The sequence below is a fragment of the Idiotropiscis lumnitzeri genome, chromosome 16, assembly GCF_059441095.1.
Source record: "Idiotropiscis lumnitzeri isolate Australia: NSW breed Sydney's pygmy pipehorse chromosome 16, RoL_Ilum_1.0, whole genome shotgun sequence".
Lineage (NCBI taxonomy): Eukaryota > Metazoa > Chordata > Actinopteri > Syngnathiformes > Syngnathidae > Idiotropiscis > Idiotropiscis lumnitzeri.
In genome coordinates this window covers 4162002-4180298 of record NC_142406.1, presented here as the reverse complement: position 1 = coordinate 4180298, position 18297 = coordinate 4162002, and the positions used below count along the sequence as shown (strand labels likewise).

The following is an 18297-nucleotide window of genomic DNA, read 5'->3' as shown; positions in this document are numbered from 1 at the left end:
ATTGCAGGTGGCTCTGGAAATGGGTTGTTTGTCGTCAAGCTGCTTTTAACCCCTCTTCAGCGCACTGGCATACCATGTGATTTTCATCCCGACATGCTTGTCAGTTGCCAGCAAGTTGTCAAGTCGCGAGGGGCCTCCCGGCAATCATCACACCTAACAGCAAACGCTTCCATGCCCAACAATTCCAGCCACTAAAATTCTCCTCCCGATCCAAGGATGCCAACAAGTAACAAGGTCACCCGCCAACATGAGAATTCGACAAACAAGAAACACATCAGTCAGTCATGCTCAATTTTAACTGCGGGCAACTCTCACAATAAGATTAAATATTTATGCAACTCGTGAGCGTTCACAGTTGTGACAAAGAAGTAGCATAGTTTGACACATCGGGCAGAGTTATCACCTTATTGTTAATACCTCGTGACAGCTGTTATGCTCTCCGAGCCACCGGAAGGTGCTTACTGCCACCTCTCCATTCCAGACTGTCGATCTTCATGGAGCACACTTGGTTCTGCTCATGGTTTGCGCTGTCAATTTTGACTTTAAATCCATCCATCAGTTTTTAGTATGTCCACTGGGTCAATGCCAGACATCTGGTTTGGGCAACAAGATTTGTGTTTGTCCGTCCGTGTGTGTGGCATGCTGAGTTGGTCATCTCGTGCATGCCACACATTTCGGCACCGACAGTTGGATGTGTGCCCTAACTACACAGAGGTGGCAAATCCAGGTTCAGAAAGTAAAAACTGCCATAGTTCGGCTTTAGCCACTTTTCGGCTTTAGCCACTTTTCGGCTTTAGCCACAGGGGGTGGTTGTGGCTAAAGCCGAACCATGACAGGGTTTTTAGATTCTGGACCTGGATTTGGATCGAATGAATCATCTTTGGTGGTCTAGCAAAAATTTCCAAGTTACACATTTGTGGATGTTTCAGACGGAGAATAGCCATGCCTTGAAAGCGCGCAAAAAAAGCCGCAAAAGGAATCGACTTAAGCAGGAACGGGAGAATCTGCGCCTGACGGTATTTTTCTTGCCACTTGTGGGATGTTCAATATTAAATCCAAGTATGCGAGTACCCATATTAACTAGCAGGGTTCTGAGAACATCAATTTAAAGGAAATTAAGATTAAAGTGAAGGTTGTGTCTTTCCAGTGAGACACAGACTTCACAAGGACACTTTAAAAAAGACAAATAATATGTAAAAGTATCCCTGATAACCAGCATTAAGGACTTTGTTGTTCTTTAAAGTCCTGTAATTGCATGCATTATTAAATAGCCAAAGGCAGAATTTGACTTTTAGTAACCTGGAGTTTTCTTCTCCCCTTTCTCAGAGCCTTCATTCCTTTCGGTTTAGCGGCTCGATTTCCTCAAAGAGATCACCCGCAATCATGTACAATTCTCAGTGACAAGCTATACGGCTTTTTAATAAATGAAAATAAGAGGAAATTTCTGCCGGCAGACAGGAACCTGGAAGCTTTTTGCTGCTTGCCTGTTAAAAGTGTCTCAGTCTGTATTATACTGTGGCGTTTTTCAGGGACCGCTCCAGATAAGAGTAAATAAAGCTTTTATTGCCTTGATTCCTCCAACGATAGACCTGGCGGTGTAATATAGCCACCAGGATATCAGGGGATTGGTGGAAAAAGGATGAGAACAAGGTACGATGATTTTTTTTTTCCTCCATCCCCTCTGTGGTGTAGCAGACAAAACAAAAAGCTTGCAGCAATATAGAGCGTAATTTCTTATTATACATCGCACGCAAACATTAAATAGTTGTAAATTAACATTTAAATGAGGTGTTTGTCGAATTAAAAAAAAAAACAACAAAGCGCTTTCTCCACTTGAGACGCGCTTTAATTAAACGAGCCTTGTGCTAAACATACAAGCATGCATTTTGTTTGCGGAATGCCGACATGACCTGCGAAATTCCCCGCCAGCCCATAATAATAAAGGTCATATGTGACAGAAAACCATTTCCCTTCATCCCCTCCATCTGCTGGCTGGCGTATAGTACAGATGACACGTATCGATCCAGTATTAAAACTGCTAAAGACCCGGCATCTAATCAATACTTTTCCACCACTCCGAAAATACCTTTTGTGCAAGAAAAGCTCTCAAGCGCTTTGATTAATTTCTGCCAGCATGGCTGAATGCATTTCGATTTTTTTATTTTTTTTTTTAAGTTGATGTCCTATCAACATAATATGAGAGCCACTTATTGCTTAACTTGACTTTATTCATGCGTATTTATGACAAACAGCCATTGCTTTTTTTTTTCCCCCCCCATCCTCCGCGGGTCCATTTTTGTATTTCCTGCTTAAGTAATAGCTTTCAGTCGGCAATTGCGCTACGAATTGACGCGGATGATCATTTGCCACTTTGCATTTCCGTCATGTATTTGACATTAAATAGTCATTCGGGAAGTGAAAGCACGACGTGATGAAAGGCAGAATTGCGTCTCGTTTTGTAGCTTTTATTAAGCTAGGAAAACATTTGGGCTGATGTTGAAAGGGGATAATTAGCATAAAACAAACACCTAAAAGCAGCCATTTAAAAAAGATTTTACGAAAAACATATTACAAATATAAATAATTTTTCCGCATTTGTTCGTGTTCACAGCCTTGATACCATTTCTACCGGCTAATCATGGAATGTACCACTAAAGGAAGCTAGCTAGCGAGCTAGCAAGCAAGCTGCTCATTTCACATATTGATGCTAAGGGCTTAATTTTCGTCAAAACGAACTCACTTGTAAACCCGAGATTGGATTTTGAATTGCAACAAAAACTATCATCATAATGATAACGATGATGATTATCATTATGATTATCTTGCAGCCTCGCACTCGGCGCTCATTTTGATTGTGCTGGAGTACCTGGTTCAGCAGGGGAACAAACTCCCGGGGCTAATTAGCGCCCTGATGGGATGACGGGTGTTTATTTCAATTAATTATCAATTCACAACTGAAATCAACACTTCCGCGCAGAGTTAAGTATTTAAAAAGACGACACCCATCCCAGAGCGCCGGACTGTGATCTTCCAAATTTCAGTGCAATTGTTTTATCCTCCCCGCGCGACGTGTGGCTTGACAAAGAAATGTTAATTACGCGTGTATATTAGACGCGTTCTCTTGTTAACTCTTGACTCCAATTTGCACATCAGTGGATTGTGATTTTGCTCCCTAGCGCCGCAATCTTCTGAAGGCTTTTTGGAGGGTGGAAGGAATGAGGAGCTTGCAAACTTGCTTCAACCCCGCCGCAGGCTGCGAGTCACTGTGGAAAAAGCCAAAGAGGTTTGTTTTGTTTTTTTGGAGGCCATGTTGATCTGTTTTATTATAGCTTCCTGTGCTTGTGAGGGAAAAGTCCCAGAGATTTACGTATCCAGGAGGAACACAGGGCAAAAAAATAAAAAATAAAGCATATCAGAGGAAAAAGGAGCAAGCAGCGTTATGATTACTCGGCAAGAAGCAAGTCTTGGAAAAGATATCTAACGCAAGATAAGAGTTGTATGTCATTAGGGAGCATATCAACAGTGCCGCTAATCAAATTAAAAGCAACATTTCCATCTGAGGCTTGTTGCGTTCCTAGTAAAAAAAAAAACCGCTCAACTTGAGACTTGAGTGCTAATAAACACTTCCCGCATTTTAGTGGTCACCCCGACAGGATGTGAAGGTCAAAAGCTCTTTGATGTATAACAGCCAAACTGCCCGCTCAGCATTTTGCGCGCACGCCGCAGCCTCCGCGAGCGGAGATAAACATCAGGAAAATGATGGGAGCATCACCCTAACTTCACGCACGTCCGTTAATCTTTCTGACACCAGATCTTATTAGATTCAATGTTTTTACACTCACACACACACACACACAAGTCGGCAGTACCGCCATTCATTCGTTTCTAGCATTCTAACTATTCATCCGAATAAATCAATACTTTGCAAGTCACTGTTCCCCCGAGAGCAATTTTGGGATTGTATGATCACTGATTAGTCCAACTAATTATCTCTTTAGGGCAGAAACTGAAACGAGCCAACTGGTCAAGTCAAGAACATTTTGTGATTAATGTGACGCGAGTATCCAATAGAATACAAACAGGGGTCTTCAATCCTGTTCCTCGTTGTCCGCTGTCCTGTCTGTTTTTCCGTCTCTCCCGGCGACAACACATCTGATTAAATGATCACATAATCAGCAAGGAGTGCAGAAGCAGGATAATGATCCTGGTCGCTTGGAGCAGGGAGAGCTGGAAAACGGACAGGACAGGATTGAAGACCCCTGGAAAGGAAGATACGGCGGCGGAGTGAGATTTAGAGTGACAGCAAGAGAAGAAGGCACAGGCAGTCACCGAGCTCGACAGGTTCATTACTTTGAATGTACACGGGCCTGCTTGACACTCAAAACAGCAGGAAAAAGGCACCGGGCTACTTCCTTTTCGGTTACTCGGCAACCAGCCAGCGTCAAATCTGACCAAACATTCAGGCACCACGCAAACCAACCTGAAGCGTTACTTTTGTTTCATCACATGACTACACCCCGGGCGGTGTACATTTGCCAAGTAGCGTGACTAAAATTCAATTTTAATCTAATTAAAATAAAAGGGTTATCCCAGGATATTAATCAAACAGATGACAAGCGAAGCCGTGGGAGCCAGTAGACCATTCATAAGTAAATAATTTGAAATACGCACCGTGGTGTCACTCAAGTTATATTAATTAACATCTTCGTTGGCGTGTGTGGTGCGTGTTACTGGAACTGGAGAGATTATTGTGTTGTAACTTTTGAGGCAGCGCCCCTAATCATATCACTCGCCAATGCTTCTAATAAAAAGAGGGGCTGGAAATGAAGATAAATTGATCCCCATCCAACTTATTTTATCAGAGGGCCGCTGCCACAAATCCACAAGACAGGTGTTTCTCAAGCGATCCAAACGGCTGGCTGCATTTTTTTTTTTTTGGGTCTCACAGCACCAATATAAACATTACTAGCTGTTACATGACATATTCCAAATCCAGGCTCTGTCAGGAATAAAATCGTTGACGATGCATTTATTTTTTATTTTTTTAAAAGCAACGTCATGTTTTATTGCAGAGCAAAAAAAAAGATATGGATGACACATGTTTATGGGTTGTGAGATCGTGCATCCAAATGACACCTCGGGGATGCGTTACAATAGCCATAAAACATTTGAATGACCACACAATGATTAAGATGCGTCACTTTTGAGGGGCATTTTTCACATATGACGAACGGCACCGGCATTGCCTGAAAATCTAATTGTTTAATCCATATGCAATTAAATGCACCACTACCCCCACCTTGATGATTAATAGTCGCTTATGTTAGCACAATTTCATCGTCTGCTCGCTTTTTTCACGCAAAGCAAATATATGCCATTAAAAAAATTAGGACAGGATCGTATTAATAAGCGGGATTATAAAATCCTTGCCACAAGCAGATTTTTTTTTTTTCACACTCTTGGACTGTGCTAAAAATAATGGCTGCATTCCCGGAAAACTTGCAACGCGAGGATGAATATAAAGCACCTGCACAAGCCAACCTCCAACAAGGTGAACAAAATACATCTGAACTTTAAATAAATAAATAAATAAATGAATAAAAGAGGGACTGTTTTTGTTCAAGGACAGAGTGGGACCCTTTGCGTCCTTCGCAGCCTCCTAATGAATTGGTTTTAGCCAGTTTCGGAGCAAATTATCCTTCCCTCCCCTCCTAATTTTCCAATTTGCTGTGTCATTTATACCTAATTGAGGGCCGCACGGGGCTGCATTACTCGCACAAATAGGGCGATATACTTCATTGAAGGTCTGCTTTATACAAGAGGAGCTGGTAAAGCAAACATCAATTGCAAGACCAGATAGAAGATGGGGATTTTCCCCCCAGAGGTTCTTGCAAAGAGGCTTTAATTATTTCTCAAAGGCAATCCCCGGCTGTTGCTACTTGCCAACGACCACTACTCATTTTATGGCATCACTCCTCCTCTTTTTGTAATGGAGATAATTAATGAGGTGAGAATTCACTTTATTTCATCCCTGCTCTGTCGCCTTGCCTGGAATTTGCATCACATATTCATTGAGCCAAATAAGAAACGAGTTTTTAGTGGCGCCCAAGTCCAGCGTGAAAAGAATGAAGACTTGGAATATTTGGAAAAGTTATCCGTCTATATTGTACGTCGTCTCGTGTGATGGTGTTGCAAAATACGTCAAACAAGAACGACGCCATCGCGAACATGAGCAAATACAGCTGATGTAAGGAAATGAACATGATGTCCTCTCGTTAGTCGCGTTTAATTCTTGATGCCGGTCGCGGGGTCGTCGCTTCTTGCGGCTGTCGACCCGTGATTTGATTAACTTCACACTGAACACACGCTGCGTTCTTTACACCTTCAATTATAATCACTCTTCACCTGCTTTCCCCTGTCACGCAGGATGTTATTGTCAATGCACTGATGTTAAAGTTAAATAAAAATTTTGTAATCAAGTGTATGGAAAAAAAGGGACACTTTGAAATGTAATTAATTCAGGAATAAATTATTTATACACTATTATTATTTACAGATAGCCATAAGGAAATATAGGCACTCACAGGACAATTCCTCAGCTACAATATGAATCTAAATCAAACCAATGCAAGCTCACGTTTAAAAATAAAAAAAAATAAAAAAAAGCTGTACTGATTGCATTAGTGCATCCACACACACACAAACATGGTTTAAAGTCACTCTTAGAGGGGAGGAAAATTATGGAGGTCAGGACCATGGGGACTTCATAGCTGACGACAGCCATGATGTCTGACGGGGACATTTAAGCGAACAGAGGAGGGGGAAACACCAACAACCTCAGGGCGGCTGTTGCAATTCTTAAATTATTTTGTTCATTAAATTATTGAGTACATTTTAAATTATGGCCACTAGTGCTTCACTTGACAAATTTCTTCTCAATCATGAAACAAAAAAAAAAAAAAAAAAAAAAAAATCAAGTAGTTATCCCCGCTTTTCTTGCATGTTTGAGTCATGAAAAAAAACATAACGGCAACCATGAGGCGCTCCAAAGCGGCCACTCCAGTCCCAAAGCCCAGGTCCAAACGCTGGCTGTCAAGTCAGCCATTTTTATTTTTAATTACCTCCTGCTCAACCTTTGTCTTCAAAGTCAACAACGAGGCACTCTAAAAAAAAAAAAAATTTTTTTTAATTAAGTAGTAACCCCCGCTCTCAAATGCTCTGGAGGGGTGACCATTGATTGCGTTGATCTTGCTATCAAATGTCAATCAAATACTAGCATTATAAAATTGATACAACGCCATCAAGCATTTTTCTTGCATGTTTGAGTCGTGAAAAAAAACATAACAGCAACCATGAGGCGCTCCAAAGCGGCCACTCCAGTCCCAAAGCCCAGGTCCAAACGCTCGCTGTCAAGTCAGCCATTTTTATTTTTAATTACCTCCTGCTCATCCTTTGTCTTCAAAGTCAACAACGAGGCACTCTATAAAAAAAAATAAAAAAAAAATTTTTTTAAATCAAGTAGTAACCCCCGCTCTCAAATGCTATGGAGGGGTGACCATTGATTGCGTTGATCTTGCTCAATATCAAATGTCAATCAAATACTAGCATTATAAAATTGATACGACGCCATCAAGCATTTTTCTTGCATATTTGAGCCGTGAAAGAAAACATAACAGCAACCATGAGGCGCTCTGAAGCGGCCACTCCAGTCCCAAAGCCCAGGTCCAAACGCTGGCTGTCAAGTCAGCCATTTTTATTTTTAATTACCTCCTGCTCATCCTTTGTCTTCAAAGTCAACAACGAGGCACTCTATAAAAAAAAAAAAAAAAAAATTTAAAAGAAATCAAGTAGTAACCCCCGCTCTCAAATGCTATGGAGGGGTGACCATTGATTGCGTTGATCTTGCTCAATATCAAATGTCAATCAAATACTAGCATTATAAAATTGATACGACGCCATCAAGCATTTTTCTTGCATGTTTGAGTCGTGAAAAAAACATAACGGCAACCATGAGGCGCTCCAAAGTGGCCACTCCAGCCCCAAAGCCCCAGGTCCAAACGCTGGCTGTCAAGTCAGCCATTTTTATTTTTAATTACCTCCTGCTCAACCTTTGTCTTCAAAGTCAACAACGAGGCACTCTAAAAAAAAAAAAAAAATCAAGTAGTAACCCCCGCTCTCAAATGCTCTGGAGGGGTGACCATTGATTGCGTTGATCTTGCTCAATATCAAATGACAATCAAATACTAGCATTATAAAGTTGATACGACGCCATCAAGCATTTTTCTTGCATGTTTGAGCCGTGAAAGAAAACATAACAGCAACCATGAGGCGCTCTGAAGCGGCCACTCCAGCCCCAAAGCCCCAGGTCCAAACGCTGGCTGTCAAGTCAGCCATTTTTATTTTTAATTACCTCCTGCTCAACCTTTGTCTTCAAAGTCAACAACGATGCACTCTAAAAAAAAAAAAAATTTTTTTTAATTAAGTAGTAACCCCCGCTCTCAAATGCTCTGGAGGGGTGACCATTGATTGCGTTGATCTTGCTCAATATCACATGTCAATCAAATACTAGCATTATAAAATTGATACGACGCCATCAAGCACTTTTCTTGCATGTTTGAGTCATGAAAAAAAACATAACGGCAACCATGAGGCGCTCCAAAGCGGCCACTCCAGCCCCAAAGCCCCAGGTCCAAACGCTGGCTGTCAAGTCAGCCATTTTTATTTTTAATTACCTCCTGTCCTGCTCAATCTTCATCTTCAAAGTCAACAACGAGGCACTCGAAAGAGCTCGAGTTGTTCAACATTAGGTTCACGTGTGATTAGAGAACTAGCGTACAGCACCCAGGGACATTCACTATACAAACGCGTGTTTTTATTACACAACAACAATCACTATGATGTCCTTTGCTGACAACCATCTTGGTTTTTAGTGTCACCCAGGGAGCTCAAGGAAAAACCTCGTCCCTGCGCCATCAGCAAACCTCCTGCTTCTCTTCCTTCCGACACTAATTTCCACAGGATTTTTTTTTTTCTTAATGGCAGCAGATGTTCTTTTCAATCGCACCTGTCATCCGGGACCGCCCATCAAAACACCATCAGGACGCTGCCGGCCACCCGGCGAACGCGTGTCTAGAATGCATCACGTGAGGCCCGTCCGGTCCCATTTACCAGTCAGTCGTTTCGCCACATCATCACTTTTGGCGTCGCCAAGTGACATTTTTATTTATTATTATATTTTTGCTGACAAGCTCAGGAAAAGAAGGTTGTTTCACCGTGGATTGAGTGAGAGACAGTGGCAGCAGGCAACGCAAGTATGTGAATTAATTGATTAGAGGAGCGCTTGACGGATGGGATTTATAGGCGGCCCCGACGCAATGGTGAATTCATTTCTCCGGGAGAACATGCCCCCACCGGGTTCATCCGTCTTCGCGGGAAATTTGGCAGGTTCCCCAGGGGTTGGGAGCTCAATTAACCAAAGGGCTCCGGCCATTAGGGAGGGGAATAGCTTTGTTGAGGAATACACACTTTACAGAGAAAACCAATTGTGAGGATGAAAAGTGGGGTGAAGATAAAAAGCGGAACAAGTCGACAACGTAAACAGAACTTACTTCAATGGGTTGCAGAGGAGTGAACATTTTCAAGAAAAAAAATAGATGAGCCAAATGCAGGACCTGGAAGTAAAAGAATTAAGAGTAAAAAATAAATAAATCATGACCGAGTATGGCAAAAGCCACAGGTGCTTCCACTCAAGCTCTTGAGTAGAAGCACCTGTGGCTAAAGCTAAACTGGAAAATAATGCAGTTACTTGCAATATAGTCGAAATTTAGTCATTGGTGCAATATTTGCTGTGGGATTTATTTATTTTTTGTCTGAATATATTAATAAAAAATAAATTAAATCCCAACTTAACCTCTTTATGGCAAATGGCACCAACATGTATTGAGTGTGAGTAGCCAAATGTCTAACAAAACTGCCGATAACATAACCTGCTTAGCAGAGGCATTCATGGAAATTGTAAATTTCAAAAAAATATGAGTAAAATATGTTTTTTTTTTTTTTTTTAATTCAAATAACTTAGACCATCGGTACATTTTAGAACTTAAACCCCTGGCCACCCCTCAAAGAATTGCTTGTGTGGTACATTAAATTTTAAAAATAATAATAATAAAAATGAATTAATTTAAAAATGACTCAAACCATCTTTAGCCAACATTAATTTGTACGCTTCCTAAGAAAACATCATGATGTACGATTAACACAAATTTGTTTTATACACCCTTGAATAAGACAAAAGATAGATGTATGCCGATGCAGAAATTTACATGTGCATTTTTTTTTATCAAATCCTATTGAAATCACTTCACAATATTATTTATATATTAATTTAATATTCCCTTTATTAGTCCCACAATGGGGAAATTCAAGATTCGAACCCAGGCCTCCTGGGGAGACTGGGTCCTGAACGCGGCGCCTTAGACCACTCGGCCATCCTGGCAATTTGAGGACATTTTACAGAATAGGGCAATTTACATTTTAATCTGGGAATACTGCTCCCCAATGGCTAAATTGCGGTATAGCTGCGATCACTCAAGTGAATTTGTGTTTACCTGCGTGAGATGTACTCAAGTCGAATTTCAGGGTTTGGAGTCCGTTCTCAATATCTCCGGTTCCAATCGTTCATCCCGTACATCTCCGTGGATGATTTATGCGGAAGCGTTGCTCCGTGACCTCCAAATCCGCCTCATTCATACACAGCACCTGTCACTGCACCACTGCCCACGTGCTTTCTGAAAACCGAGCCATCCGTGCAATATGGCAATTTTCCACCCACCTAGAGAATAAAAAAAAACACCAAAAAAAGCGATGCCACCGATTCAGAGGCTAATCTGCGAAGATTCGGATATGTAGAGCAGGTGTGCAAAGACCTAGCTAACAAGGGAGTTAAACTGCATGCACTGCTGACCACAACATCTGTCGTTTTCAGGGATATGCAGGTGATTTTTTTTTTGTCTTTTTTTGCACAGTGAGTGACAGCAGATGATCAAGTGCTTAAGATGGCTACAGATGGAAGGGGCCACGCTTTAGTCTCTGTTTGGGGCAGAGTTCCAGTCCCACTCCTTGGTAGCATATGACGCATGTGAAGCAAGCCGGGGATAGCTGGAGAGCATTTTGTGCGCTCGTCTGCGGAGACCCAAGGTGAGGCTCGGCCTGACTCGACGCCTCGTCCCTGGTGAAAACCCTGACGAGCTCTTTTAGGCTTTAGAACGAGCTTCTAATTGGCAGTTCACTTGTCCCTGAAGGTCAGAGTGCATGTTCCTGTGCCAGCAGCGGGAGAGGCTGCAACTTCCTGCCAACGGTCGTGTGACGCCACTCACGAATTATCCCTCTGTGCAAACAAAGTCACGGAAGGACAAGGGAACTTGGAGCATAAGCAAAAGTTCACTGATGAGAAAGGGAAAATGCAAAGTAGAATCCGCCAATATATTAAGAGGCAGCGTGCAAGGATTTTCGGGTGGAACATTTAACTTGTAAACTCGGAACGTAGCGATAAAATGTTAGCTTAATGCTATAAAGCAGCATTTTTTTCCCATGATGCCACGGGGTATTGACTTGCATAAAAAAAAGCTTTCCTTTTCATATTTATTATTCATAAATTTAATTCAGCATACATTCTTCGAATATGCACGAAAATTAAGGAAACATTTTTATTTGTAATTTATATGGTTTTATTATGCCTGCAGTTGTATCTTTGAGCAAGGCACAGAAACCTTCACACCTCCAGTGTGTGCCATAGTGATTATTTTGCGGTGTTTACTACTCAAATAGGTTTATATTTTGTGAATTTTAACGTATTCATTAAAGTCATAATAAAGTTGATTCGTCTAGAAATATTCTATAAATTTACGAGCAGTGGAGCCAATAGATGAGCAACATACCTTAAGATATTCATCTTAAAAACTCTAGCATGGATCGCATGAGGGTGAATGTTGTCAAATGATTTAAAAAAAAATATCCTAAACGTGTTCTCAAAAGTAGTCGTTCATTCGTTGTAAATATCAAAGGAAATCAATGAATAAATGCTGCCATCTAGTGGCGTTTTGCCGCAGTGCACCTAATACATTCTAATCTAAAGTGCCTCCTCTTGCGGATAATATCAGGTATTGCAAAGCAACCCCAATAGTAGTTACCGTGACCGCTTGATAAGTAGGATGAATAAATATCCACATTTATTCAACTATGATTCCAATAAATGTTATACAGTCAATTTTGGTGATCAATACCTTTCTGTATTATGTACATTCAAATGAAAAGTCATACAACCAACAACACGTCAGTATAAAAGAACATGTGACTAAAATCCAGGCTTTAAGAGTGTGAAGCAAAAACAAAAGAAAAGGTAGAGTGCCCCCCCCTCTCAAGGATTAAAGTAGAAATTCAAGCCAAGACCATTGACATCGCAAAATGGATACAGTACACAAAATAAAACGTACACATTTAAAATTCGCATTTGCACACGGACAGCAGTCAAGTGAGTGAATTCCGAGGGAACACGTTGGAAAACAAACAGATGACAACCGCCCTACAGCACCAAGACGGTCTTTTTGAAATAGCCACCACCAGGCAGCTGAAAAGCATCCAAAGATAAAACTATTTTACAAATCAACAGGAGACAGCTGGGTCAGATCTAGAATTCACACAGTGATGTGAGACGATTCTGTTGGAGAAAGAGGGGAGAACACAGATTGTCAAAAATAACATTAGGGCTAAATGTACCCCATCCATCTGCGCTAAACTGTACTCAGCATAATCAAACATGGTGTCAATTTTCTACATTAGAGGTGCGTCAATGTTTTAAATAAATAATAATCAGAATCAGAGATGTGGTGGGCATACAGTACCTGCAAACGGCGAATGCTCCTCATGGCGGTTTCACCCAGCTGGGACAGATCCATTGAATCCACCTGACTGGCCAGCAGCTGAATACTCTGCAAATAAACAGTCTTGGTGTTATCTCTGTAATTTAATAAAAAAAAAAATAAAAATAGCGATTAAAGAGACATTTTATTCAAGGTCACGTCACCAAGGTTCTAAAGTGCCCTCACCTCTCCGTTACCAACCGGGACGTTTATAACAATTTCTCCGTTGTCGGCTGAGATGGGAGAGCCGTTGGCGGAAATGCTGTAGACCCTCTCCTGGTGGCGGGGTACTCTCACGGCCGGAGTCTTGGGAAGCCTGAGGAATCCAGAATGCTTGAAAGTTAGTCCGTCGATTGGACGGAAACGAGAAAACATCAGGTGCAGTTACCTCGGGTCAAAGCGTGGCGTGATGAGGGGCGTCGGGCCCATCAAGGAGGAATCCAGCAGGGTCCTGGCAGGAGTCACCATCGGATTCTTTGATGATCTGAATTTGGAAAGACAATATGACCTTGTAAAATAAAAATAAAAAATACGATGAAAGTTTTTTGTCGGAGCATAAAAGTGTGTCTTACCTTCTTATTGGTACATTTTGCTGGCTGATGGACAGAGCTTTTGCTCGCTTTGATGTCGTTGGAGGCTTCCTTGCAGTTTTCCCCTGAATGCACAACAAGCGGTTACACACAAGACGCCGCAAAAATGACTCGTCAATCAAAACGAGCTATTACCTTCCTCAACGTTCTGGGTGTGTTTTCATCATTTGAACTGGATTTGGCTGTGCCCTTCTTTTTCGACACTGTGTTGGAGACACACACTTTTAATAAGTAGACAATAGTTTGACAATGGAAAATTGAATCTATACAAATGTGATTGAAAGGCGACTTGCAAATAGGAAAAAGCACGTCTCCTTTAAGAGCATCTCAAAATATGGTGAAAAAAAATAAAACTGGCATACTTTTCTTGACTTCTTTCATAAGAACTGCGTGGTCCTCAGCCACAACATTCTCAACAATCGCTGCCTCCTCTTGTCTCTGCGAACAGAAATGAAATATAAACAAGGGAATACAAGAAGAATGGGACACTCAATTGAAACTCACCTCAGAAGAATCCACTTCCGTAGACTTGAGTTTCTCAACTTCTGCAGTGAGACAAAGAAGAAGATATATTTGTGTTGAGTACATATATCCGAAAAACTTAATGATATTTTTTGCACAATGTTGACAAATTCGAACAAAATGTAGACAACTGGATGGCTGGTCATGCTTACTGAAATGTTGCATCCATGTCATTTTCCTAACACTGGCTGGGAGTTTAATGAGAGCCACATTATAACTGTTGCGAAGATCTCTCGCTAGCTGGTTCTTCCTCTCTTGCAGTTGTTCAAGTCTTGTTTTTACTGCAAAAACAATACATTTTTAATGCTTAATGATTAAACGGCAATGCACACAAACGGCAAGGAACTTACTCAAGTGCACACAAAAAACAAAATAGAATCTATACATAGTGATAGGTAAGCATTATTATGAATAATGTTTTTCATCATATTAACACATTTTACCTTCACTGTCGAAGTCATCCAGAAATGCTTCGAGTTTGACCATCTTGGGTGTTTTTTTCCCTTGCTTTGTGGTTCTTTTCCTAGGAGCCATGACTGGATGTCAAAACAAGCAAATGTAAAACGTTTTAATCGTACATAGAAATATGCATCGAGGAAATAGGCTCCAGGAAATCTGCTTTTCAAAATGTTAGCGACATGAATGCGAGTCTTTATGCTCGTGCATGCGCGTTTGAGGCTATCTTGAAAGATGCAAGGCAACAAACATGACTTTAAACCTTTTCGATTCTGATAGTCAAAAACGTTTCATTCTACTAAAAAAAAATTGTACGTTCCGACATTTGTATTATTACCTGAGTTTTTTTCTCTCTGTTATCCCTTGTAAAATGCGTTTCTAATGTCACTTTTTCGTTCTCAAGGCGGTTTGCAAACTGTAATACAATTTGAAAACCCCGTCGGGGAGGAGCTCATACGCGAAATGCACCAATTAGCAATCAGAATGTTTACGTCACTTCCCTTGGAGGCCAAACCAATAGGAGTATTATACGTCATCTATTTACAACAAGTAGCCGGAAATCGACGAAAAGTAACGTAAAAACTTGTGGAAAAGATGGCGACTTGCACACGTAGTTCAATAGTTGTTGTTCGAAAATAAACACGACATAAATGTGTTGTTCTCGAGTCGATGTCGACTTATTGTTCAGCTCCGTCCCGAAATGTCGAAACCTGCCCTACTTACCATCCATCAAGCATTGAGGAGAAGCTTCCAGAGTCTGGAAAACAACCAAAAAACATGGATGAGCGTGTTAGCAGAGTGCATCCCTCTGATGGCATCTTTGGAGAATTTGGCAGAGCAATCGAGGGCGCTTTCAAACGTCCAGATCTCCAACACGCCGCTGAAAGACTTTGCAGAATTGGAAGAACTACTGCGTTTCAAGCTCTCGCAAGCCATGGATACGATGTTGTGCAAACTTCACGAACATATGTAAGAGCATCAATCAAGCAATCGAAGACACTGGGTGAATTGCTGTATCAAAATGCTTGTTGATGACGAATGTAATAATTGACAGGTTATGTCAGTGGGACGACCCTAATGATACAACTTAAATGCTATCGAAAACAGATGGATGGATATCTGTCTCATTATCTGATTGTCTCCCTCTTTCCCTCAGGACTTCACTTCAGTCACTGAGAGACTCTATGACCAACCAGGTCTTGACACTCTTCCAGTTGTATGAGCAAAACACAGACACTCTGGATATGGTCACAGTCACCGAGCGCTCAGGCACCATCCCATCAGTCGCCGACATGCTGGAGTGGCTGCAGGATGCCGAGCGTCACTATCGACAACAGTATCCTCTTTGCCCAGGTTTGCGTTGGGATTATATCGCACTCTCTGTCATGCCCTTCCTCAAATCATATATTCAGATTCACGAGGAGGAAGACTCTGCTGCACGCACTCGGTTCAGGTAACCTCAACCTTTTGGGATCTGCTACCAAGAGATGGAAAGACTTGGACACGCCCAGTGCAGAGGATCAAATCACAGGTTGATGTCAGTTATTACTGAGACGTCACTTAAATTCATTCTGTTCACGTTGATAGACCATGAGTGTAATTATTCTGGATGACCCGTAGAGTCATACTTGACTAGTTAACTTAAAAAAAAAAATTCAGATTGAAATAATTGTAATGAAGTAATTCCTTCTTTGTCCAATTTCAGATACGCTTTGCAAAGTGTCCTTCTACGTGGAGTCTGGCTGAGAGAAGGGAAATATTTTTCTTGATAGAATGTCCTCAAGCTAAATATATTTAATAATACACACAAACTGAGATAAACAGATTCACACTTTAACTGCTTTTATTTCACAGTTTGGAATTATGCAAACTTAATCGAAGATGGAGATGACGGGAAATAACACATCAAACAAGCATCATGGAAGCCTGAATTTTTTTTCCTGGCTACGGCAATAGAAGCTTTTTCCAGGCACTCATTTTAAAATGTAAGGAATATACAGGAAACGAATACACAAAAAATTGATGTAATCGATATCGGGAACAAAGGATTAAATTTTCTTTTTTGTCATTTTGCTATTGCTTCTTGACTGATGTTTTCTCTCTACACATACTCCTTAAGTGGGAGACTTGTCGATGTGATGGTTTTGGGGATATTCGGTGCAGAAGCAGGTGAATTTGCAAAGCTGCGCCCCACGTAGCCCCTGCGGTACCTGCCGCCCCTCTCCACAAGAGGACACGTGCTGCTCAGCACGGCTCCGCTTATCATCAAAATAACCGCGGCGGCCCAGCCCAGATAAATCGCCTGACCGAGCTCTCGTTTATGCATTAAGGGCACGTTGGGGTTGTAGAAATCCTGAATGACCGTGTTCGCGGTCCAGGAAACGGGAATGAGAACGCACAAGCCCGTCACGATGAAAAGAATCCCACCGGAGAGCGCGATGCCCGCCTTTGCTTGGCGGTCATCCCCGGCGCAGGTGGTGCACTTCATCCCGCAGCAGGAGACGGTGCAGGAGAGCCAGCCCATGAAAATAGCCAAACACATAAGGGCGCGGGCGGCTTGGATGTCGGGAGGCAACGCCAGCATGGAGTCGTACGTCTTGCACTGCATGTGGCCTGTGGTCTGGTAGATGCAGCTCATCCAGATGCCCTCCCACTTGATTTCTGACGTGAGGATGTTGCTGCCGATAAAGGCAGACACCTTCCACTGAGGCAGGGCCGTGACGGCTATCGCCATGATCCAGCCGGTCACGGCGCAGGTGAAGCTGATTAGTTGCATGCCAGTGTTCACCATGGTAACAACTGTGTAACGCTTGTGTTATTACAACAGTTTAAGGATGAAATTATCGTTCGTCTTGGTCAAGATAAAAATCTCCCTAAGTCTTTTTTTTTTTTTGCTATTGCACTCAAGCGGCTACTTCTGTCAGCATATGCTCAGTGTCCTCTTCTATCTTGTCCAGGAGTAATCACTCCCACTTTCTCCTGGTAATCGACATCCATCCGGTGAAAAGGATCACAGTGCTCCACACTTTCTCCTCCCTCTCATTCCTGCACTTGACTCAATGCATTATTGAGTAGGAGACGACCGTGCAGCCACCTGTGGCAGCCGATGCGTGTACAGTGAAATTGAAGTTCGGCACGTCCGATCTTTATGTTTCTAGTTTAACAATGACACTTGAGTGCGTAGCTTTACCTTGATAGGTCAGGCTTATAACCTCACATCAAGCAAGGTTGAATCTTGGAAGAAAATATCCACATGGTCTTGTGCGGAATTCCCATAAGAAAGTCTTCCAAAAAGAAATTAACTTGCAGATTTCTACTGCAAAACGTGCAGCAAGTCTCTTCATCCGTTGTCGCTTTGCAGACAAGAAGCACTCAGGGATCCAAGCCTGGAAGCCACTTCAGATTTCAGCTGCTGCTCGGCTTTACCCTCCCCCCCCTCCTACCAACCGTTAACAGAGTACCCCGAAAGGGTCACAAATGTGTTGAAATATCAGGTCGAATGGAACACCAAGGATGACCTACTGTCTTTGAGGGTGGGCGGAGCAACACTGAACATGTTCCAATTCACAAGGAGGCAGTGGGTGGGAGGAGAGTCAAAGGGGTGGGGGCAACAACAGGGAGGGAAGGAATAGATTGATGGGAGGTGGATCAGTTGACAAAAACAACACGGGGTCCTCTACAAAAGGGTAGAGGTAAAAACGTCACCCATTGTACCCTGCCTGTACTCATATTGTGGTGGAAATGTTCATTTTAATCGTAAAATGTCCAATAAAAATTAAGGGATTTATTTTAATATAAATACTGCTCTTCTC

General features: G+C 41.9%; 3 protein-coding genes and 1 long non-coding RNA gene across 6 annotated transcripts in view; 1 reads left to right on the top strand and 3 right to left on the bottom strand.

Moving 5' to 3' along the window:
* LOC148320944 (uncharacterized) overlaps nucleotides 1-9648 on the bottom strand; it is a 42021-nt gene extending 32373 nt beyond the window's left edge. The window contains exon 1 of the long non-coding RNA XR_015846993.1: nucleotides 9609-9648. This is a non-coding gene — a long non-coding RNA (uncharacterized LOC148320944). The remainder of the gene's footprint in view (nucleotides 1-9608) is intronic.
* A 2557-nt stretch (nucleotides 9649-12205) lies between these two features.
* LOC148320943 (borealin-like) lies at nucleotides 12206-14968 on the bottom strand. Of its 3 annotated transcripts, none has more exons than XM_088319220.1 (11): nucleotides 14823-14968; nucleotides 14473-14565; nucleotides 14182-14310; nucleotides 14012-14052; nucleotides 13870-13945; nucleotides 13643-13710; nucleotides 13490-13572; nucleotides 13306-13401; nucleotides 13104-13233; nucleotides 12900-12986; nucleotides 12206-12715 (listed from the first exon to the last, which is right to left on the bottom strand). In XM_088319220.1, the coding sequence occupies exons 2-11, from the start codon at nucleotides 14561-14563 to the stop codon at nucleotides 12686-12688; spliced, it is 831 nt and encodes a 276-aa protein (XP_088175346.1). In that variant the 5' UTR covers nucleotides 14564-14565; nucleotides 14823-14968; the 3' UTR covers nucleotides 12206-12685. The 3 variants fall into 3 exon arrangements, with proteins under 3 accessions (XP_088175346.1, XP_088175347.1, XP_088175348.1); XM_088319221.1 differs by having other exon boundaries at nucleotides 14473-14552; nucleotides 14823-14959; XM_088319222.1 differs by lacking the exon at nucleotides 12206-12715 and having other exon boundaries at nucleotides 12901-13014.
* An 87-nt stretch (nucleotides 14969-15055) lies between these two features.
* Nucleotides 15056-16553, top strand: LOC148320942 (AFG2-interacting ribosome maturation factor-like). Its single transcript, XM_088319209.1, has 4 exons — nucleotides 15056-15454; nucleotides 15642-15821; nucleotides 15898-16016; nucleotides 16191-16553. The coding sequence occupies exons 1-4, from the start codon at nucleotides 15186-15188 to the stop codon at nucleotides 16229-16231; spliced, it is 609 nt and encodes a 202-aa protein (XP_088175335.1). The 5' UTR covers nucleotides 15056-15185; the 3' UTR covers nucleotides 16232-16553.
* On the bottom strand, nucleotides 16407-17991 carry LOC148320941 (claudin-4-like). Its single transcript, XM_088319208.1, has one exon. The coding sequence runs from the start codon at nucleotides 17274-17276 to the stop codon at nucleotides 16587-16589; it is 690 nt and encodes a 229-aa protein (XP_088175334.1). The 5' UTR covers nucleotides 17277-17991; the 3' UTR covers nucleotides 16407-16586.
* Nucleotides 17992-18297: the final 306 nt, after the last annotated feature.

Excerpts from the sequence above, each read along its gene's own strand:
- LOC148320943 (XM_088319220.1), bottom strand. The coding sequence starts at position 14,563 with ATGGCTCCTAGGAAAAGAACCACAAAGCAAGGGAAAAAAACACCCAAG. Across the intron at positions 13,711-13,869 it reads TATGAAAGAAGTCAAGAAAA|TGTCGAAAAAGAAGGGCACA; the intron begins GTATGCCAGTTT and ends TCTCCAACACAG. Across the intron at positions 13,573-13,642 it reads CACCCAGAACGTTGAGGAAG|GGGAAAACTGCAAGGAAGCC; the intron begins GTAATAGCTCGT and ends TTGTGCATTCAG.
- LOC148320942 (XM_088319209.1), top strand. The coding sequence starts at position 15,186 with ATGTCGAAACCTGCCCTACTTACCATCCATCAAGCATTGAGGAGAAGC. Across the intron at positions 15,822-15,897 it reads GAGCGTCACTATCGACAACA|ATTCACGAGGAGGAAGACTC; the intron begins GTATCCTCTTTG and ends TCATATATTCAG. Across the intron at positions 16,017-16,190 it reads TGCAGAGGATCAAATCACAG|ATACGCTTTGCAAAGTGTCC; the intron begins GTTGATGTCAGT and ends GTCCAATTTCAG.
- LOC148320941 (XM_088319208.1), bottom strand. The coding sequence starts at position 17,276 with ATGGTGAACACTGGCATGCAACTAATCAGCTTCACCTGCGCCGTGACC.